Raw genomic sequence first — 24361 nt, forward strand, 5'->3', positions numbered from 1 at the left:
ACATTAATTCCTTCTTCATGACATTAGAAGTATTCTATTCTAATGCTTCAATGCTTTATTTCCTATTTTTTATTAGAAACAAGAATTGTATTAATATCATAAAAAGATTTCATGAGAGGGATGAGGAATCCTTCCCATAAATATACAAACCTGATCTAAACCGCTAAAAACCTCTATTATACAAGGAGATTTATACAAAAAGATAGATCACAAAAGAATGTATAAGAGGAACCTCTCCTGAAAAAACCATGCTTTATTTCCTTGATTCAGTGATGTGCTTTGGAGGTCTAAGGAAAAAAAGGGGGGGAAAAGGATGGGAAGGGGAAGAGAAAGAGTATCATTTCTTTGTTTTCGTATGGTTCCAAACTATGTTTGGACCTGATTTCATATTGGGTACGTCAGCAACCTGTGTGACAAGTTCAGTCCTTCCCATATCCCTACTTTTTACAAGGTTTCAAATTCTCTGCTTGAATGTGAATAAAATAATGATTTTTATATTAAAAAAAAAATGTAAAAGCAAAGCCCTTTACTATTCACATGATATGATATGGATATACGATGCTAATTTGTTATGCATGGATCATAGATTCTGTTGATATAGAGACAAGTCTAATAGACTCATTGGAAGGCCCCATTTATTGAAACTAGAATTAGAAATTTAGATAGGTATCCCTAGTTTATGAAAGAGTGAAAAATATTATTGTGAAATAAGTAGCCTTTTTATCTTAATACAGTACTTAATTTATTTTGGATACCTAGCTCCAACAGTGCACTTCTCAGATTGATAAAGAGAAATTGCTTAGGATTGCATTATTAATACTCATTAAATCTTGATTCACATCATTATGCTCGATAAAAGAAAAAAAGGAAGGTCTAATAGAAAAATATTGGAATGGAAAAAATTTGGAAGATGAACATGTTTCCACACAATATGTAAGGAATTCTTAATGGCATTGGGTTGGAGCAACCCAATCTTATACCTATTCAATGCCAAAGAAACCTTCCCTCACAACTATAGAAAAGCAACTACTAATTTTTTCCCCCAACTTTAGAACTATGACATGCTTCCATAAAGGCTCCCATTTTGTAGTGAACCTCTAGCTCCATTTTCCAAGCAAAGCCTTCTTAAGGATAGATAGATCTTTGATACCAAGTCCTTCTTTCTTCTTCTCCATACAAGCAATTGACTATCTCACCAAATGAGGTTGGTTCTCAAGGGCTCCACTCCCATATAGGAAATCTCTTTAAATCTTCTCAAGTCTTAAGCTCACCTTTCTTAGAACAACAAACCATAACATAAAATATATTGGTAGGCAAGATAGAGTACTCTTAATCCACTTGAGCTTCAGCCTTTAACAGATATTGCGACTTCCACAAAGCAATAATCTCTCTTCTACCATGTCCCAAATCATCAATGACTTAAACAAGACTCCTAGAGGAAGACCTAAGTAGGTAATGAGGAGCTCACCTACCTCACCAACCAACAAAGTAGCCAACTCCATATTATGCACCATCTACTAGAATTAATAAGATCTGCCGAATTAATTTTCAACCAAAAACTCCACTAAACCACACAAGAGTCCAACTATAATACCTTAATTGTTCTTTGCAAATGTCACAAAAGTGGAAGTGCATGTCATTTGCAAACAAGATATGGGGCATCTCCATCTTTTCACCACCTCTCCCTCCTATCTTGAAACTTGAGATGAAACCAGCTTTGCTAGCCTTTTTTAATAAAACAATTTAGAGCTTCTATGGACAAAACAAATAAGGAAAGAGTTGATCCTGACACCTTAATCCTCTTGGGCTTTGAAATAAGTTAGTACAAGTGCAATTCACTAGCACTAAGAACCTTGTTCTTGAGATGCATAAGTTGATCTAATCAATGCACTTCTGAACAAAACCTATTTTCTCAAGCACTAATAGAAGGATATCTCAATAGTTGATATGGCTGTAAGCTTTCTTGATTTCCAGTTCACCAAATATTACTCCTCCATTGGAACTCTTCAACCTAAAATCCATGACCTCAATTGCAACAAACAATGTATTCAAATTTTGTCTGTCTTCCATAACAACATAATGAGGATTAGAAACCCCACTTTCAATAATTCTGTTGAGTCTCTAAGCCAATATCGTTACTAGGAGTCTATATAGGCTTCATATCAATATTGCCAAAAGACCATGGTGAAACCGTTACTTCACCCTTCACAAATCTTAACAATATTTCCAAAAGACCATAAAAGCTTCATGTCAATATAGTCTATTTAGGATTAGAAACTTCATGAAGAAGCCATTACTTCATCCTTCACAAATCTTAATAATATTGTCCAGACCATGGTGAAACCATGTGGCTTAAAAGTTTTATCCATACTCAACATAGATAAAGACAAAAAGTTTCTCTTTTGTAAATCTAAACCCCCTAAATCCCCTCTTCTCAAAGAATTAAAATAGACTTCCCATGAATGCTAGGTCTCTAATCCCTTGATTTAGATAGAAGACTTTGAGAAGAACTAAACACTCCCTCCTTAACATCAAAATCCTTCCAAGCACTATTCACCTCTATTTTATGAATTTAATTCTTTTCTCCTACATGTGTTAGTTATTTAGTGAAAAATTTTGATATTTTTATCATCCTTCTTGAGCCATAATTCTCTTGATTTTGCAATAGGCTACTAAAATGAGTCTTACAATTTCTCAACATAAGGAATTAGTCCACTCTTGAGATCAAAATTTTTTTCAAAAAGGCCACCCTAATCAGTGTGATGTCTTGCAAATTCAACTCCATTGTCTAAGTAAAACCTCTCATATCTAAAGAGAGCTTAACACAATCCTCCTTTCCCTCAAGAATCTATCCATGTTAAAACACCCATCGACACACTTAGAGCCTCCTTAAAACCCTCTAATATTCCCTAATTCAGCCCAAAGTCTTCCTACTCCCTCCTTGAACTAGCACTTAAACAGCCACAAACATCCATATAAGATTAGTTTCAAAGCTTTTGAAAAGACAAGAGATTGAGTAAACATCTACTTCTATTGTGAGCCTCCCTATGCCTTTATTATCCAAAAACCACAATGTATACCTCCAGTTGCCTCCTTTGCCTTCACATCTCCTTATTCTAAAATCTACCCACTACTAAGCTCTTGACCAAACTCATTAAGACCTCTTGCACCTTGGTTTCTTGAAAAATGTAATAGTTATAATCAAGAATAATACATAAGCAATATATGCATTTGGTAAGCAAATAATATCTTGCACTATATATCTAGCCTCTCGATTGAATTATTTATTTCTCTATTTATAGAGCTTTTAATTTTAAAAATAAATCTTTTTTTTTATCAGAAACGAAGAAGATTATATTAATATAAGAACAAATACAGGAGAGATAAAAGAGACAAGAGAAAGAGAAAAAAACCAAGGGAAGGATGAGAGGTCCTTCCTACACAAATTGAACAAAGGATAAAACTCCCAACAATAGAACTCTAAAAACAAAGAGAAACCCCATCAATCTTCAAACTTTTGAAACGCAAACCCCAATCCAATTGAGTTGTAGAATGTTTAGAGGAACTCTTCTAAAAGCTTCAGTACAAGAAGCCCATAGAGAAGAATAAAACCGGATCAAATCCCATACCATCTCTTCCATTCTCCCTTTATCCTCAAGATCCTATTGTTTCTCTCTTGCCACACCATCCAAATCAAAGTAAGACAAGCAATTTGCCAAAGTGTCTTGCCTCTTAATGAGTTCCCCAAGCCTTTAAAAGTAATAACCAACATATCTCAAGGCTCCTTGGAGGGACCCAAACCAACCCTACTAGATTGAACAACCTGTGCCAAAGACCAATGGTAACGGGACAATGAAGAAAAAAGTGGTCAATCGACTCTCCATTTCCTTTGCAAAGAATGCACCATTGAGGACAGAGGGCTTTGTAGGGTCTTCTCAATTGCAACTTGTCATTAGTGTTTACCTTCCATGTGCTACTAATCAAGCGAGGGCCTTAACCTTTGAAGGACTTTTGAGCTCCATAAAAACTTGGCCAGAAGGAACATTAAAGGATTTGAGACTTTTGACAAGGCCGAGAAAAAAATTTTCACTGAAAACAAACCTGACGAAGACAAAAACCACGCTCTTGAATCTGACAAAGAAGGGGAGAAAAGCACAGAATTAAGGGAGGACATTAATCTCTGAAGGAGATCAATTTCTGAATCCGTTAGATTGCAACGAAAGTTAAAATTCCAAGACAGTGGTAAGGAATTGCCAAGGACATTTGAGACAGTGAGGCTTTTCACAGAAATAACTCTGTACAGATCAGCAAATTGAGAGCACAAAGTTTGGTTACCCCACCAAAGATCTTCCCAAAACCGAATTCTCTCCCCATTGCCCACCACTAGGCGGACAAAAGGGGAAAACTCCTGGAAAACTTGAGCAATAGCCTTCCAAGGACATCTGTGTGACCATCTAACCACCGTGTTGGCGTCTCATCCATTAGGATGTGTCCCATATATACTCGCAATAACCTTATGCCAAAGACCACTCCTTTCTTTAGGGAACCTCCAAAGTCATTTCCCTAAGAGAGCAATATTTCTCATAGAAGTCTTCCCAAAGCCTAAACCTCCCAACTCCTTTGGTCTACTAACAACGTCCTATCTGATTAGATGATCTTTCTTCCCTTCCCCCGCCCCAGACCAAAGAAAATCCCTTTGCATCTTCTCAATCTTTGAAGCTATTGATACTGGGATTTTAAAGAGGGAGAGGAAGTAGCTAGGGATGTGAAACAGACAAGACTGAATTAAAGTAATCCTTCCTCCCAAAGACAAATAGGCCTTTTTCCACCCATCCAGCCTCCTCAAAATTCTCTCAACCATCGGATCCCAAAAGCCTATTGACTTTAGGTTCCCTCCCAAAGGAAGGCCTAAATAAGACAAAGGTCACTCTGACACTCTGCAATTCAAAACCGAAGCCAAACTATACAACAACTCCTGCCTAGTGTTAATACCTGAAATGATGTTTTTTTCTAAGTTGATTTTTAAACCAGATACTTGCCCCAAAACCAAAAGGATAATCTTGAGGTTTTGAAGATGTTCCATAGAGGCTTTAGAGAAAAAGATGGTGTCATCAGCAAACTGTAACAAAGACACTCTAGTCCTATCCCTCCCCACAAAGAAACCCTCAGTTATCCCAATTTCCTCTACTCTGATCATCAACCTACTTAGAACATCTGCTACTAGAGTAAAAAGGAAAGGAGAAAGAGGGTCTCCTTGTCTCAAACCTCTAGAGGCCCTAACCCAACCCTTTGCATTCCCATTAACTAGGATTGCAAAACTAGATGAAGACAAGCAGTCCCTCATCCAAGATCTCCATTTCTGGCTGAACCCCTTCCTTTGAAGCACATGATCTAAAAAGCCCCAATCCACATGATCATAGGCCTTCTCAAAATCAATTTTGAAGACTACCCCTTCCTCCCCTGACCTTCTTTTCTCATCCACCACTTCATTGGCTATCAATACAACATCCAAAATTTGTCTCCCTTCCACAAAGGCTCCTTGAGAGCCAAAGATTGTTTCATGAAGAACTTTGCGTAAACGCCCTGATAAGACCTTAGCAATTATCTTATATAAACTTGTAACCAAGCTAATAGGTCTATAATATGAGATTTTAAAAGTTTGGCTTTTCTTAGGCACCATAGCAATGAATGTCGCATTTGTACTTTGATTTATTACCCCCTTAGTGTGGAACTCAAGAAACACCCTCATAAGATCCTCTTTTATTACATCCCAACACTCTTGATAAATTGCTATAGTAAAGCCATCAGGGTCAGGGGCCTTTTCCTTATTCAATTGGAAAACTGCCATTCGAACCTCCTCTTCAGAAAACGGTATATCCAACCAAACTGCTCTCTCTCCAGAAATAGGGGCCCAATCAATCCCTTCAATCCTCCAAGAGTCACCTTTAGGTTTGGAATAGAGTTTCCCAAAGAAATTTACAATCTCCTCAGAAATAACCTCATTGTTACTTAAAGTCTCCCCCCTCTCAGAAATCAAAGACTTAATGAACTTCCTGCTTCTTCTTCCAGTGGCCACTCTGTGAAAGAACTTAGAGTAGTCCCCTTCTTTAATCCACTTAACCCTAGATTTTTGTCTCCATTGAACCTCTTCCTTTAATAACAAATCCTCTAGCTCCTTCCTTCTTAAGGTCCATTCCGAAACCAGATCAAGATTTAAATCCTTCTTGTTCAATTAGATCAATTCTGCCTAAGTCCGAAAGAATGTGCTTTTTCCTCTCTCTTAAATCTCCAAAGGCCACTATATTCCACTCTTTCAACTTTGATTTAATAAACTTTAGTTTCCTCATAAACTTGTGACCTTCCCAACCTTCAACCGTACACTCTTGCCACCAATCTCTAAACTTTTCTTTAAACTCGGGATGGAGCAACCACATATTCTCAAACGTAAAAGGAGTCGGTCCCCATTTTAAAGGATTAGTTTCCAAACAAATTGGGCTATGATCAGAGGTCCATCTAGGAAGGGCCTCTTGAATGCTTTGAGAGAAAAAAGAATCCCACTCAGAAGAGAACAAAAACCTATCCAATCTCTTGCAAATAGGATCCACTTGCATGTTTGACCATGTAAAAGCCGCATTCCTTAGAGGGAGATCCAACAAACCACTCTCCCTTATAAACTTGTCAAAACACCTCATGTTGACTGTTAACCTAGAGTCACCCATCTTCTCAGATATCCTCTTGATAACATTAAAATCCCCTCCTACACACCACCTTGGGAAAGTTAGACCATACAGGTCTTGAAGCTCCAACCAAAAGTCCTTCTCCACGAAGGCTTATTCGGGCCATACACTGAGGTTACCCAAAAAGACCCTTCCTCATCAGAGTTCAACTTTACAGTTACAGAGAAGGATCCTAACACCTTCTCTGTACACTTGAACTTAATTGAATCCCATCCCCCCCGAAGCCCCACAAGCAGGAAGAGCAACTCACTCCAAACTTCTGCCTTTCCAAACACTGCTCACAAACCTTCTGTCCCAAATTACTCTCTTTGTTTCCTGAAGCATCACCATATCTGGGTTTTGGGTACTTAAAAACCTTCTCACAATCCTCCTTTTCTTCCTGGAACCTAATCCTCTTGTATTCCAACTTAAGATCTTCATGTAAACAAAAACAACCCAACACAACCAGCACCCAGTACTAATCCCCTCCTCGGTTCCAGAGTCATTTTTCCTCTTTCTTCTAGAATAAACCTTATCCGCAGAGAGAGTACTTTTGTTCTCTCCTTCCACACCTTTTCCATTATCCCTGACAATTCTAATCCACAAGCTCTCCAAAACCGACTGAACCTTAACCATCTTCCTAGGCGTAAGTCCCTCAACCTGAAAACCTTCCAACGGGAGGGTGGAAGGTTCTAGCTCTAGGGACGAAGCCTCGCCTGAGACACCACGCTCCTTTGGGTTACTAAGTGTTTCCTTAAGGAAAGGTCGGTCTTTAAATTTTCGGTTAGAGGTTTCTAGGGGAAATGCCACACCTTCGTAACAGGACGCACCACCACAATGGTTGATATCCACAACAGGAGAGATAAAAAAGGAACCATGCTGACCGGCAAAGCTTGACTCCAACGGAAACGAAGAAAAAAGCTGACAACGAGAAGGATGAACCAAAGAAACAGAGGATTCGGGAAGAAATTTTGGCTCAAAAGCCCCAACCAAAGGAAGATCCTGCTCGAATAAAGCTAAGAAAGGAGGACACACCTTATTGACCAATTTGCATTGCGAAATCCCCTCGTCTCCCTCTGTCTCGCCGGTAAAAACTTTGGATGTTTCTGAACTAGGAGAAAGATCGCTCTTACTGGAGAGAGATTTGCCCCGAAAAGTGTCTCAATTTGCCTCCGATGAGCCACCTCCTTCTAGGTTACGCTTCGGGGTAGAAGACGCCTCCTCTAATCTCGGCGGCCAGCTTCTTGCTTTGTGCCTTGCGGAGACTGAGGAGCCTTTTAGCTTTGACGACTCTTGAGGATGACCTTTCTGCATGATCTTCTTTGCAGAGGACCTTGGGCGTAGGAGCTTTGAAGACGAAGGCGCTTCTGGGCCACCATTAGAGGAACCTTCGTGGGCTGGACCCGCTAGGGGCCCAAAATCTTTCGCTCCAAATTGGGCCCAATCAGAACGGGCTTTAAAGGCGTCTGGTTTTGTTGGCCCGACGTTGCTTCCCGCCGTTGGGCCCAACATACACCTTCCCTTTCCTTTCTCCCCCTTGGACGATTTTGAATATGAAGAACGAAAATGGGAACGATGACGAGGCCTCCAGCTATGGCACTCATTGTCTCTAGCAGTAGCTCGTAGCCCCTCAGCGATCTGTGGCTTCTGAAAGACACAACCCCCAGCTGACCTCAGCTCGTCCTTGCTGCGATTTGACTCAGGCCTAAGAGAGTCTTCTCCATCATCTTTTATGGTGATTGTAACTGCAACCGTGTATGTCCAATCTCCATCTTCTACCTCTAGTAGCGCTGGAAGCACGACATTTGGAAGCATCTCCACCCACAATGTTACCTTCGTCAAATCAACAAGCTTCAGCAATTCCCTCGCCACCTTCGTTACCTTCCCCCACTTCTGCAAAATGTATCTCAGCTACGCCTCATCCCACAGATGGAAAGGAAGGCCTCTTAGTTCCAACCACCCCCGTCTAAATTTTCCATTAACGACTAAGTTCTCTTTTGGCGACCATCTCCTCAGAGCAATAACCTCTCCTCTCGCTGTGAAGCTCCCTTGATCTTGAATCCAACTGAGCTCTCCTTGCAGAATCCACAAAAAAACACCCCTTGTAAGCAGAAATGGGGGTTATAGACACCATTCCTTTCATACCCACCCTTCTCGCTATAGCTTTTCCAACATCACACCAGTCTCGTATTTTTCCTTTGCTTTCACAAACTACAGCTCTTGCCCATTTTCCAACTGGCATCACTACACCATTCCTAGGTCCTTTCTTTGCAACCACATCAGCATAGGACCACTCACCTCTGTACATTCTTCTGCTCTCTTGAGGCTTTTTTAGCTTCTCCTTCGAGGCTCTTTCAACTTGAACAAAGAAATCTTGGACTGAAACAATCGTCTTCCTAAGATTTTCCCACCCATAGCCTTTAACACCTTCGGGAACAACTAAAACTAAAGGTTTTCTCTTTGCAACGAATTCTGTGATTTTCATATATCTCCCTTTGCTATTAAAACATATCTCCATCAGATGAGTCCTAGTCTTGCCCCTCATCTTTCAAATGAAACCCTTGGAAGCCTCCAAATCCATAGCTTTCTGCAAATGCTCTAATAACCAACCCGACTCCTCCTCTCTAAAACCTAACAAAACCACAAAACCTCGACTTCTCTCTGTTATTGAAATCCACGTTCCCCCATTGAAGCCTTCAGACTTTACTTGGAAAGCCTTTCTCTCCACTACAAACGACTGATTTTGAATCATCTTCACCCCCCCCCCCCCCCCCCCCCCCCTCTCCCCCAATCAGAAGCTGTAAGCAATTTTAATCAAGTAATTTCATAATTTAAAAATAAATCTAAACAATCCGTATCGAAGAATTCATAATATCTTTTAAATATCATATTAAAACAATTAGGGATGACAATAGGGTGGATTCAAGATGGGTAACCCCCATCCCGACCCTGTTCCATTTATATAAATCTCGAGGCAGGGATAGTTGAGCATGAGAATTTCCTATTCCTACCTCACCCCGATTCATTTTTTAAAAAATAATTATATTAAAAAAATTATTTTATAAATAAATAAATAATATCAATTTTTATAACTTATTTTATTTGAGAAGTAAATTTTTTAATTATTTTATGTGTTAAAAATAAGAAAATGAAAAAAAAATTAAACTATTTTTTTTATAGGTACACTTTTTTTACCCTTTTTTTTTTTAATAAGTGAAGTATTGTATTACGAGGAGGCGCTAAAATAACAACTCAAAATGTATAGAAAAGAAAAGGAAATACCCACCCCCTAACAAGAGAAACAAAAAACTGTCCACAATGATGTACAAAAAAATAGCCCCTCCCTTAATCGGAACCCACCCAATCAAAAAACTCCAAAAAGGTCGATGGACCATCTCTTATAAACAATTTAGTCTCCAACCAAAGTGAGTTAAGAAAAGAAGTTTTCAGCCTTTGGATAGACAACACCTCATCTTCAAAGGCAATTCTATTTCTTGTCTTCCAAACTGTCCAAAAAAAAATGCAAAGGGGACCAGCTCTCCAAACCATCTTGTGTCTTTTTCCCACAAAGAATCCATTCCAACCCAAAAAGGTTTCCCTAACTGAAGATGGAAACACCCAAAACACTCCAAAAAAAGTGAAAAGCATCTCCCACACTGCCCTTGTCTTCTCACAATGAAGAAGGAGATGATCAATGGATTCCTCTCTGCTTGACAAAAATAACATCTATTTGCTAAGGCCCGACCTCTCTTTTTAACTTGGTCCAAAGTTAGAACTTTGCCCCAAGATGCCTCCCAAGCGAAGAAGCTTACTCTTGGCTGCACACATGATTTCCAAATGTTCTTCATTGGAAATAAACTGAAAAACCCGACTCTAAAGCTTTGTAAAGTGACTTCGTCAGCTAGGGCAAAAAGAGAAGGGAAGGAAGCACATAAAGGTGTATTCCCACACCAATTATCCTTCCAAAAGCTCGCCTTTTGGCCATTCCCCACCACAAAAGATATTCTACTGCTCAAAATGTGCCCAAGCTTCCTAATTACTTTTCACAACCCTACACCATACGCCTCTCTTACATCCCAAGAATACCACCCTCCTCGTTCCTCCCCATATTTCCCTCTAATTACCCCTCTCTCATTCGCAAAACGCCAACTCCATTTTCAAAGGAGGGCCTTATTAAGCGTAGAAAGACTCTGAACCCCCAAGCCCCCTTTTCTCTTATCAAGACACTATTACCCATCTTACTAAGTGAGGTCTCCAATCTAGGGCCCCACCTCCCCACAAAAAATCTCTCTGAATCTTCTCCAACCTTAATCTGACCCCCTTTGGCATTTGTAGAATAAATATGAAGTAAATAGGCAAGTTGGACAGTGTGCTTCTAATCAAAGTAATTCTCCCTCCCTTGGAGATATATTGGTGTTTCCACATGGGCAATCTCTTACGGAATCTCTCCTCCACTCCATCCTAAGCTGCCACAACTTGAAAGGAGCACCCAATGGCATCCCCAAGTAAGTGAAAGGTAAATTACCCACCTTACAACCAAGCTCAGAAGCCAACTCCTCCACATTCTCAACATTGCACACTGGGATCAACTCACTTTTATCCAAATTTACTTGCAGCCCTGATATTGCCTCAAAACACATAAGTAACCAGCTCAAAAAGGTCACTTAGTCCTCGTTAACCTTGCAGAAAATCAGGTCATCAACAAATAGCAAATGGGAGATTTTTACCCCTTCACCCCCTCTATCCCTGACCTGGTAAGGTGACAAAAAGCCTCCCCTAACAGCTCTTTTTATAAGGCAACTAGGAGCTTCCATCACTACCACCAACAAGTAAAGTGAAAGAGGATTTATCTGTCTAAGACCCCTAGAACTTTGAAAGAAGCCCATAGGAGTGCCATTAACCAGAACCGAAAAACTAGCAGTAGACACACACCACTTTATCCATCTTATCCACTTCTCCCTAAAACCCATTTTTTCTAGAACCGAAAACAAGAAGAGCCACTCCAAATGATCATACACCTTCTCAATGTCCAGCTTGCAGAGAATTGTTTCACCCTTACTCTTCAAAATCGAGTCAATGGTTTCATTGGCAATAAACAATGTATCCATAATTTGCCTACCTTCCACAAACACATTTTGGGCATTGAAAATCACCTTGGCTAGCACCAGCTTTAACCTATTAGCCAGCACCTTAGCCAACCACTTATACAGCCCCCCCACCAAGCTAATAGGCCTGACCTGAAATCCCTCAAGTCCTCTGCGTCCCTTTTCTTTGGAATCAACACTAAGAAGGTTGAGTTCACACTCCGAACAAAACGCTCATTTTCATGAAAATCCCTAAAAAAATTCATCACCTCATCCTTAACGAACTCCAATAAAATTGCCAAAAAGCCATGGAGAAACCGTTCAAGCCTGGAGCTTTGTTTCCTTTAAAATCTAATAGAGCACCAAAAATCTCCTTCCTTGTAAAAGGTTTCTCCAGCCCTTCCGCCTCCATAGAGCCTAACCTCTCAAAGGACATATCACTTAAGTTGGGTCTCCACTCATCAATGGCTGAGAGTAACTTCTAGAAAGCTCTACTCAGTTCTTCCTTAATTTCATTGTCCTTAGTGATCCACATTCCATTAATTTTGATTCTAGCCATCTGGTTCCTTCTTTTATGTGGATTTGCCATTCAGTGAAAAAAAAACTCGAGTTTCTATGCCCCTTCTTCAACCAGATTTCCCTTGATTTTTGCATCCAATACGTTTCTTCTAACAGAACCCACTTCTTGTAATTCTCCTTAACTTCCCTCCTAGAATCCTCCTCTACTTTTTTTACCTTTTTCTTGTTTGCTCTGGACTTAAACTTAGAACCTCCCATAAACCCACCCCAACCGTTTACCACTATTGTTAAATTTAATTACAAATAATCGAGGACAAGAAGGGGCGAGACAAGGCAATATCTGAACCTGCTCTGAACCACCCTGGTTTAAAAATAAAAAATAAAAATCTCAAACCCATCTCTAACTTATTTATCTTCATCTCAAACCCATCCTATTAAGTTTGGGATGAAACCGGACAGGTATCCAAAAAAATTAATCCGAATGTCATCCTTAAAAACAATAACTAAGATTAAATTAATTTATTTATTTCTCATGTTATTTTCAAGTTTTCCAAATGGAGATTCATATTTCTTATTTAGTTTATATATCTGTAATATAATATGATTACTTATAATTAGACATGCTCAATGAAACAAACAGACTATAAACTACAATAAAAGAAGCTTGAGAAAGAACAAGATGTGAAGAATGAAATATGGATTAAAGGAACGCTTAAGGTTTAAGATTTGGACAAATTAAAATGTTATGAAATGACCCATGGTGATAAAACCATCAAAAAATTTTAAAAGTAAACCTTAAAAAAAAAATTGATAAATATTTCAATTGTTTTAAAAGAGTACTGTCATGGGAGAGGATCTTAGCATTAAAACTCAGCATCTATTAATACTAGATGATACAAGTAAAAATGAAAAGGGAAAATCTATTAACAGAAACAAAGACAGAAAATAAGAAGATTTAATTGGAAATATCGACAAATTCTTGCGGAGTTCAAAGAAATGGAAAAAAAAAAAAGATCAACTGTTCCAATTTCATCGAAAGGAGCTAGTCCTGGAGATACAGAGTGTATATGAAAGATCTAAGGGAGGGAGGTGGCAAGAAATCATGAGATGTGAGAGAGATATGCGCACCTGATTGATCCTGCCCATGAACCATGGCAGTAAGAGCCAAATATCCAAGAACAACAACTAACATTTCCATTGGTCTCCTCCTTTGCCTCCTCAGCAATGAAGGGGAGCCTCGATCACCCAGTTCTCAAGGGTCAATACAAGTTTATATCTCCATCGATCACCCATTTCCACTTGCAGATACCTGCCCATGAAAAAGCGTTGAATATCTAAATCACGAGAAACTATTTATATATTAGAAATTTTTTAATTCAAATTGAAGTTTCTGAGAAACTATTTATATATTAGAAAATTTTTAATTCAAATTGAAGTTTCTGAGAAACTATTTATATATTAAAAAATTTTTAATTCAAATTGAAGATTATGACATTACTGTACAGATATAAATATTGTAAAGTCAGGTTCAAACTGTAAACTAAAGCAAACAAAAATTTGCCCAACTCAAAATATTACTAAAGAATGTAGGTATGTCCACTGGTTCAAAGTATTGACTGAGTCCGGTACGACTCGGCCGAGTCCGATATCTGATATGGTGATACCATATCAAACAGAGACTCGGTCCGGAATCGATTAAACTCAGTTGAATCGTCCGAGTTACCGAGACAAATCATTTTTTCCCTTTCAAATCACAGCAAAAGTGCAACAAACCGTATCCAAACCTGAGAATTTCAAGAATCAGGACCGTAACTCATGATGAAGCGGAAGAAAGCATCAGTCCAATCCAGTCTTGGAGGTGTATGAGAACAGGAGGAGATTGAGGGCATTTCATCCCTAACCTCAAAACGATCCCGGATGTGGAGCGGCTTCGTGCCGGCGGTGCCGATGTGGCGACTTGTGTGGTGAGAAACATCAGATGAGTTTCCTCCATTGACGGCGAACTGCAATCGCTGCATGCTGGCCTCTCCTCTCTCTTTGCTTCTATCTTTGTGTGGGCGTGCGGAGCAATCTGCCTTCCTCTCTCCCTCTGCTTTTGCCGGACTGAGGTGGACTGTCATCGCCCTCACGCCGTGGTGGATCACCATTGGAATTTTGAAAAATTTACCGAAATTAGAAAAAAAAAAAAAAAAACAAACAAACAAACAAAAAAATCATTTAACTCAACATTAAATTTAAAAATAATAATAAAATTTTAACAAATATCTTCTCATTTTCATTTATAAATTTTGTTATTTATTTATTTTATTTATCTTTTTTTCAATTTAAAATAAATGAAATTGTCGAGTAAGTTATATTAGTTAATTAACTATATTTTGTTTGATAAATATATATTTATATTTATATTTATTTAAAAATATTATAATCATTTAATTAAAACTAAAAATGAAATTGATGATTAAATTACAAGTCCCTTGACTAAAAATATCATTAATTATATGTAAATATAATTAATGATATCAATATAATTTTGACAAAATATGATTATTTTTTAAATATTTATTAAAGTATAATAACTTTGAAATTATTCCCGAATTACTTTTTTAAGAGACAATTTTAGTTGAATTTTGAAATTATATTTTAAAATTAATGATTTACCATAAAACCTAAAGTCATATTATATGTTTGGGAACGGTTCTCAAAAATAGTTTTTTTTTAAATATATATATATATATATATATATATATATATATATATATATATATATATATATATAAAGTACAGTCCATTTTCAATTCATCCCGAGTTTTTGAAAATTGTTTTAAAAAAATGATGTTCTTCGAGAATATGTTTTAATTATACTATTGATAACTCAAATTCAAATTCCAACTTATATTGAATTGATGCCTTAACATTTTCTTATCAAAGACATATTACTTAATATAATTTTGGATAGAAAAATAATATTTTGAGTTTCTTTTGTAAAAATAATAATAATTATATTCTTTATTTTTAAAATTTTAAATTATTTATATATTTTATTTTATTAGTAATCTCTTTTAATAAGATGATGTTAGTAATTATTTAATATATAATATATAAATCAAAGATTAAAAATTCATGGATTTCCTATAATTGACTTAACCTTCCCTTTAAACCTTTTATTAAAAATTCATAGATTTAATATCGTTAACTTGATCTTTCTTTCAAGAGTCTTCTTAATTAGTACTAAGACATATAAGCTTTTCTTTTAGAAATGCTTTGGAAATTATCAACAATTGTACTTTTGTAAAGAGAAGAAATGCATCTCATTGTGACTTGAATTAGTCAATTGTGAGGTGATTTTGCATCTAAAATGTTGTTTTAAAAGTGCTTTAGAAATAATATTAAGAAATTCCATATTTATAAAGGCATATTGATAAAAAGCATATTGATAGGATTATAGGTATATCAATCTAAGGTGATCATTTTAGAGGAGAGTTGAATAAGGTGATTATTACTTTTTGTAAATTTAACAATTATAGAATACAAGTGATAATATAAGTAATGATATGATAAAAATCAAAATAGAAGCAATTGCAAGTAAATTAGGTAGGGAAAATAGGAATGCAAATTCAAGATTTATGGTGATTCGACTTAATCCTAGCCTACGTTTACTTTATTCTAACTTCAATCCCAAGTTTGAGGTTCACTATACCAAGACTTCTAAATCAAGTCTTCAAGTTTTATACTTGGATTAATCGGATTCTAATAGATACTTACAATTTTCCTTAAGAGATACCTCACTTTCAAATTCTCCAAGTGATATCCCACACTTAGCAAATCATAAATGATACCTAACATTTAGATTTTTTTCCTTAAGTGATACCCCAAACTTAAGGTTACCTTATAAGGTATACAAGACAGATTTGATAAGAATAAAAGTCCTAGTTTACATTTTGGCACAATGGATCACAAGGAAACTAAGGTTGGATGGTGCATTAAGATGAAATACAAGTTTGAAAGCAAATTCACTCTAAAAACACTCCTTTAAGGCTCAAATAATATTCAAGAATAATTTAACACTATTTTCTTATTAATATAAAAAGTTAAAAGTCTTTAAATAGGAATTGGAAACCCAAACTAGTTATGAGGCACAATTTAGGGTTAACTAGTCAACCAACCTGTCAAATTGGCTACTAGCTATTGTATGGTAAAAGGTACAACTAGTGACCATTAGGTTACAAGAGCTTGACTAATTGAGGTTGCATCTTAACCAATTGAGATAAGTTTTATATCACTTTGAAAATTTTCTTGAACTGGTCAATCGTTTGGTTCAATCAATTGACTTCTTAGTCAACCATTAGTTAAACAAAAAAAAAAAAAAGTAAGAAAGTAGGAAACCTATCTACTGTATAAATAAAGCCATGGTAGATACCAAAACTTTGATACACACTCAATGAGTAGATGACCTTCTCATTGTGTATGAATGATTGCTAAGTTCATGCTTTCTCAAGCTTATACAATTGAAGTAGTGACTAAGAGGCCACTATGAGATCCTTGATAAACTTGACCTCTTAGGACAAATGATAAAGTGGTTGGTAGAACTGAGCAAGTTTGAGATTCAATTTGCATTGATCGATATCTTTAAAGGCCCAAGTTGTGTTGAATTTTGTGGCAAACTTCACAAATAAGCAAGGACCAAACATGACAAAATATTTGAGTTCCAACAATAAAGAAATGAGATTGTATGTGGATAGATTGTCAATAGCCAGATTTGTTGGGATAGGGGTTTGCCTTATATCCCTCAATGTGATAAAAATTAAGCAATCTGTCCAATTGAATTTCAAAGCCACCAATAATGTGGTCAAATTCATAGTGTTACTAACCAATCTATGTCTTCTCAAAGTATAAGAGCTAAAATACTAGAAATTTATACTGATGCCCAGTTGGTAGTATAACATAAGTATAATTAAAATGTTCAAGTTTAAATACATGATGACCTTGATCAAGAAAAACCAAAGATAAAGTTAGTACAACTTTGTACCATTTTGAGCTATTGTCCTCTAGGGTCAATATTAATGTATTTAATTGTTTTTAAATTAAAATAATTAATTATTTACTAAAATAAATAAAATTCTTGTTTGAATAAATAAGAATGAAAATATGGATAAAGATTTCCTAAAACATTTAATGAAATAAATAGAACAAAAAAAAGTGTTTAGAGAGTTTCATAATCCATTGTTGAATCCTTAAAAAGAGAACAAACAAAATCTAGGGTTCAAGATTAAAGTCAATTCGACATCAAATTGATCTGAAGATCAATATTATATTCAAAATTCAAATTTGTATTTTTGAAAGCAAATCTCTTAAACCAATTCAATATAATGGTTAATTTTAACTTTTACTTTTATTCAATCAAAAGCCTATATCCATTTTGTATAATAAACCTTTAGATTTATTAACAATATAACCAAATTAAGGTAACTAGAGAATTACTAGTACCTTGGTAAGAATCCTCTTTGCTTTATCCACAATGAACTAACATAGAGGATTTATCATACCAATTCAAATATGAAAACATAAAAAAATCATTTAGAACTTTACCATGTTCTTGCTACTCTTTCTTTATATTCTTCACCTTCATGTTAGCATCTTTGGATCCATCAAGTTAGTTAAATATGGTAGAGGATTTCTCTTCATAACTTATGATTGGTTTCCAAGAAAATGAAAAAATGGAAAAAATGAAAAAAAAAAGGGTAAAACTTTATTAAAGAATTCAAGAAAGGGAAATATTTCTCTATTAAACGTGCCACCATGAATCAAGAGCTTAAGTGAGGACCATTGGGATTGATAGAAAAATATTGGCTCTCTCATAATCCAATTATGAAGTTGACTTAACATACTAAAGAGAATCAATTACACTTCAGTATCCTATGCATATTACAACAAGACAAATTAAGCTTAGGTTAGTCACCTGCTATCCACTACATGCAAACCCCTTATAAATTGGTGTTCATAATCTAACAAGGTAATGTCATCAACTTCTCAAGATTACTTCTCCAATCTTTGAGTTATAAATCATTCTATTATATGATTAATTAACATACTCTAAATCATAAAGCATATATGTCAAATTCTACTCCAAAAATTACTATGACCATTATTTTCTTGATCACATGTCCTTAGGATCATTTAAGGGAACATGATTATTGGGATGAACCTTGGAAATTATGACATGATGTAACAATTTTAGATTCATTAATAAATTTATTTATTTATATTTCTTGGTTTCTCTTTATTATCCATTTTGTATTAATTGGTTATTTGAGCATACACGCTCATATCACTTACATCATATATGACTTGGGTACATTAGGAGTCTCACTTATAAGTCAAAACCTCATATTGATTTTGATATATACTTAATATCTTTTTGAGGTTAAGAGTCTTTGCAGTATAGTAGGTTGGTGAATCTTGACTACTTGATAGTTAATGTCATGATTCAATATAGGTCTTATTCAATGTATAATCATATACACTTTCATGCACCATTGGAAAGTCATATTGATGATCAAGATAAATCATCTCTCCAATTAAGTGCATTGTAATTTCTACTAGATTTCCTAAATTCATGAGTTGATTGTGAATCACTTATCACCTTGTAAGGAACTTATGACTTGTATTTTCTATACAACTTCTATTTCATCTAAGTCATGTACAATGAGAATGATATGAACGAGAATGCTCAGATAAAGAATTAATGCAAAAAAGGATACTAAATGGAAACAAAATCATAAATAAATAAATTTATTAATGAATCTAAAATTTATTACATTATGTCATGTTTTCTAGGACTCTATCCTAATAGTTACCATAACCAACATAAATAATATCTTGACCTTTATAAACTTTGGAAGAGGATAATTACTTACATTATTTGTCATACGTCTTGTAACTCCAAAATTTGCATAAAATTTTGGTCATTGGTGTCATTTAGATTCATAACTATAAGGACTTGTAATGTTTTTCTTTCTGGTAAGCATAATCACAGTGGTTATAACACTTTACTATACCATGTGATTAACCCTTCCACAAATTTGGTAAGATACTAGTGGTTTGTTGCTATTTTGCCCATGTTTATCTAGTTTTCTCTAGTGTTGAACACTATTTGGTTTTAGTTAGGAATTTTGGTTATTTGCCATCTTATAGAAGCATAGTAGTTCTTGTCTTACCCATTTCCATCTAGTATTCTCCATTGTTGGACATTGTTTGATCTTTTAGGAGAGTTTTGATTATTTACCCAACCTATAGGAGCAAGGCCTCTCTCTTGTAAACTAAAACCTCCACCTTTTCCACTTGCTTCTTTTTCAGAAATGTTCTATTACACATAATTATGTAGAGAAAGAATAAATCCACTTAGTGTTGGATAAGGTGGTTTAGATAACGTTGTAGTACAAAAGTCTCATTATTTTAAACCAAGACCATGAGCTAATTGAAATTTGTTAATGTTTGACAAAGGTTTGTTAATGGTTGCTAGATTGTCAAATAATGATTTAAACTTCTTGATATACTCATCTAGGGGTTAAGAACCCTTCTTTACTTTAAAAAGACAATATCCCAATCTTTCTTCATTTTCCTTGGTGTTAGACAATGATTGTCCTCCAATGTACTTAAAACTTTTAAGGTTGTATCCACACTAACAGCCATGATGAGGACTTCTTCGGTTATATTTTCAAGAAGCCAAGACATTAAGAGAGTTGTTGTTCATCCAAGTTACAAATTGAGGATTCTAAGTTCTCCTATATTCTCTATTGTTTCTGCCTAAGGTATCTCACTTGTAGTGATATGATGTGAGCTATTCCCAAACTTTGTATCAATGGTAGTACTTGGGTTTGCAAGAGAAAGAAATTGTTGGAGCTCAATTTGACCAAAACTAAATTCACACAATGATTGAACGGTTAGACATGGTTCATCCTTGACGCCCATGTTTGAAACAAATGACTGCTTTGATACCATAAAGAAGTTGCAGGCAAAAGATTTAAATAAAACATTAGACCTGCATTAATATTAGACCTACATTCTTGAGTGTCCTTAGCATTTTTATACAATGTGATTTACAAAAAAGGAATAAAGCATTTTATACAATGATTTACAGAAAAAGAAATAAAAAAATAAATTGATATTGCATAGAAAGAAATAAAGGAATGTAGAGCTATCATTGTTACAAAACAACTACGAAGAGATATTTGTACCCATTCTTGAATATGGAATTTCGGAATTACCATGGGTGTATGTCTCTTAATAGATTTATTTTCTATGGTAGCAGTTAAGTTGTAATAATGGAAATAGAGTTATTGGAGTGGATGATGCTTTGTTTTCATATTGCATGTTGTCATTAGAGATATTATATTTTGCTTTGGTGGATGATTGATTTCGTTCTATATCATCTATAAGAATTATGGAGAACTTGTTAAATTTTGTTATTTACACCCTAAACCACAAGCCTTCTTACTTTACCAAGTGTATCCCATTCTTCCTTTCATTTCTATATATCCATTATGTAAACTCTTCACAAACTCATTTTCATCTTATAACTTTTTTTTTCTCATATTTTAAATAATTTTCTTATTCTATAAGGAATCTAATCATAATGACATACAAACTTAAAAAATGTTTTATATAATATATATATATATATATATATATATATATATATATATATATATATATATATATATATATTTTTTTTTTACAAAAAAGAAATATATTAATAAGAAATTTGAGACACTCCAACAAAATCATCATTTAGCGAGTCATTCAAATATAGAGTATAGCAAAGATTCAATAGCAAAATGTACAATAGCAAGTCATCTAATTTAAGCACAACTCTTTACAAGAACCAACCTCAATGAACATGCCATAAGTTACATAAAAGGTTCAATTTATCTTATATAATTGGCAAGAGTATTGTTATTCAAAATACATATAGATGTCCATGAGATCCTGAGAAATAATCATACAAACAACAACATGCAGCCACATTTTGCAAATATTTCTACCTTGCTTGGGGAGACATTGCAGCTTCAGTAATAATAGAACCAGAATCCTCTTCCATATTAGCAGTTGTTGTTTCCATATAACTCATGCACTCTTTTAATTTGGCTACTACATCACTCATGGTTGGCCTTTCACTGGAGCTGTGTACTACACAACCTATTGCTGTCTCTACAGCCTTCCAGGCAGAATTTGTGTCAAAGTCTTCATTTAACCTTGGATCCACAATACCCCCGATGTCTCCCATTTCAAGAAGGGGACGAACCCATTGGACTATGTGAATAGTACTGCTCTCACTGCTCTTTATGATTGCAGGCTGGCCTGAAATAAGTTCCAATAGAACAATCCCAAAACTATAAACGTCGCTTTTCTCGGTTAACCTTGAAGTTTCCTGATACCTACATAAGAAAGAAAGAAAATAAAGAACTAAGCAATTGAGTTTGTCCTAAAGGAAAAGCTAGTCATAAAAATTGTAATATTGCTGCATGTAGTAATTAAAATAAATTCTGTTTCAAGTTCAGTTTGTTTTTTTTCTATTGGTTTTCCCAAATATCCATCAATTTGTTGGCATTGCATTTCAGTGAGGAGAGAGCACTTACTCAGGGTCAAAGTAGCCTTCTGTGCCAACAATCCTAGTTGATACATGAGTTTGGCCTTCAACGGGCATACTTCTAGACCACCCAAAATCTGCAACTTTGGCTTCTAATTTTTCATTTAGTAGTATGTTGTCAGTTTTAATGTCTCTGTGGATTATAGGTGGCTTGCAACCATTATGTAAATACTCCAGTCCTACAAATTCAAATTTTATTTCACTTAGTATATATGTATGTAAAAAGGAATCCATGTTCATTTCCATTTTATCACTAGATAAGTTACCTTCTGCTGCATCAAGTGCTATTCCAACTCTTTGTTTCCAACTCAAGACAGCTTCCTCCTTATCTGAAATCATGGCATGAGTTAAATATACTTTTTTTGCATTAAGGTTGAAGTCGATTGAATATTTAACATATCAATTTCTCATATTTAGTTTAATATTATTGGATATGATAAGTGGTATTGTAAATTATTTAACCTTTTTTTTTTAGTCTCCTCTATATAGGATATAATAATACTAGGTTGATATATATTTATTTATATCCCATATCATAAATTTATTCTTCTCATCCATTTTCTTTACTTTTTTTCAATCTTTTTTATATTTATTCATTGTGTAAAATAATTTTTTTATCAATAAATTAATATTGTAGTTCAAATAAGAAAAAAATTTTAAAAATATGAAAATATGCAATATAAAATAATACTAATATATATTATTTAATATAATATTTAATCTATACAAAATATTTTTATATATTTAATAGAATAATATAATTAATTTTTAAAATTCATATTTTTATAATCATGAATATTATCAACGAAGGAATAAAAAATTACCTACTAAATGATAAATTGTAGACTATTTTCAAATAATTCTAAATATGAGACATGTTTCATACTTTTTTTAATAACAAATATTGAAATGTAATATAATTTTGATTTAAAATATGCTTTGCAAATTAAATATAAGCATGATATAAGATATATGGTATTTTATGATATTAACAAAGGATATATATCATATTCCACTTGAAATAAAATCCTAAAATATCCATTATCCTAAAATAGGGTAATGGATGCAACTACTGGAACAACAACAGTCTTCTTATTCTTCTTTTTTGCCCCCGCACATGAGGTTGTGTTGCAAAGATATGGATTCCCATCCAAACTACCATCAAAACAGATGATATATGTCAAAGTTGGGAAGAAAAATTGGTTTCTGGAAACTTAAAAGGATGATTTGGTTTGAGAAGCTTCACAAGGAAATTCACTACCAAGAAAAACTATATTTGAATTCATGATAAAATTAAAACTTCAAAAAATAAAAAAGGGTTTTGAGAAAGCTGACCTCAAGGACAAGGATCTGTCATTATGTTTTTCAATGAGAGCCAAGGGAACCGAACCTGTGAAATTGTTCCATGATAAGTTCCTGCAAGGGACATAGCATTTGATCATCTCTCCATGTAAATAAACTAAGAAACTTGCACGGGTAAATTGCAGTAACTTACAGGGTTTTCAAGGAAGGAAGTTCAGCAAGAAAATTTGGCACTTCTCCAGTTAAATTGTTGTAAGATAAATCTCTGTAACGAAAAAATTTCCTTATATTAATTATTATAGTACAGTAATAGAAATATTAGGTGTTATGGACACATACTTACAGATACTGTAATGAAGTGAGATTGGAGAATGAAACATCCATCTTCCCTGTCAAATTGCTAGATGAAAGGTTCCTGTTTAGCATGTTGAATAACATTCATTAGCAGATGGTTTGCGCCATTCATTGAGAAAGAGTTCTGTTTTTTTTTTTTTTTTTTTTTTGTTTTGTTTTGTTTCGTTTTTTCTTTTTTTTTGAGTGCACAAACTCACAGTGAGATGATACTGGGAGCATTATAGCCATTGTCACTGGATCTCCTTGCCAGTCAGGCCATCCCATAAGTAATTTATCGGGAGACATGGATCTCCTTGCCAGCTGCTCTTCATCACCTGGTATACTGACTTGATTTTCTTCATAGCATCAACTTGTATTTCCAAAAGAAAGCAAAATAAGATGGATTAACTTTTGGTCTTTAAACTATAAGGAAAGAAGAATTCACTAAGAACGGTATTCAGTAGGAAAATTTGGCAGCATTTCATTATACCTAAAAGCTGCAAGAAAAGAAGGACTCACTCGTGTTTATTCAAATCAATATAGTAATATATTCTTATAGATGCAATCAGAACAATTTAAATAGATCATCAATAATCCTATTCTCTTATCGTTCATTGGGCAAAATGAGGAGAAGTTCACATACCGTCCCGTTGTTCAGTGGGTGACTGCAAGAACTCTTTTATCTTGTAAATCTCCAGAACATTCATAATGGGTGGAAGTGTGGATTGATTTGTCTTGGCAAGTGAAAAATTCAGCTGACT

The 24361-nt window shown here is 34.9% G+C and overlaps 2 protein-coding genes across 2 annotated transcripts in view; both read right to left on the reverse strand.

Annotated features, from left to right (window-relative positions):
• The window catches only part of LOC117910779 (putative leucine-rich repeat receptor-like protein kinase At2g19210), a 56576-nt gene extending 42117 nt beyond the window's left edge, over window positions 1-14459 (reverse strand). The window contains exons 1-2 of the mRNA XM_034824927.1: window positions 14104-14459; window positions 13448-13628 (exon numbers count right to left, since the gene is read on the reverse strand). Of these exons, the coding sequence (XP_034680818.1) occupies window positions 13448-13517 (70 nt within the window). The 5' untranslated portion in view covers window positions 13518-13628; window positions 14104-14459. The remainder of the gene's footprint in view (window positions 1-13447; window positions 13629-14103) is intronic.
• A 6897-nt stretch (window positions 14460-21356) lies between these two features.
• Window positions 21357-22304, reverse strand: LOC117910782 (senescence-induced receptor-like serine/threonine-protein kinase). The gene is made up of 3 exons (XM_034824930.1): window positions 22232-22304; window positions 21955-22144; window positions 21357-21753 (listed from the first exon to the last, which is right to left on the reverse strand). The coding sequence occupies exons 1-3, from the start codon at window positions 22302-22304 to the stop codon at window positions 21357-21359; spliced, it is 660 nt and encodes a 219-aa protein (XP_034680821.1).
• Between the last annotated feature and the right edge of the window lie 2057 nt (window positions 22305-24361).

This window comes from Vitis riparia, unplaced genomic scaffold, assembly GCF_004353265.1.
Source record: "Vitis riparia cultivar Riparia Gloire de Montpellier isolate 1030 unplaced genomic scaffold, EGFV_Vit.rip_1.0 scaffold849_pilon_pilon, whole genome shotgun sequence".
NCBI classification, from domain to species: domain Eukaryota; kingdom Viridiplantae; phylum Streptophyta; class Magnoliopsida; order Vitales; family Vitaceae; genus Vitis; species Vitis riparia.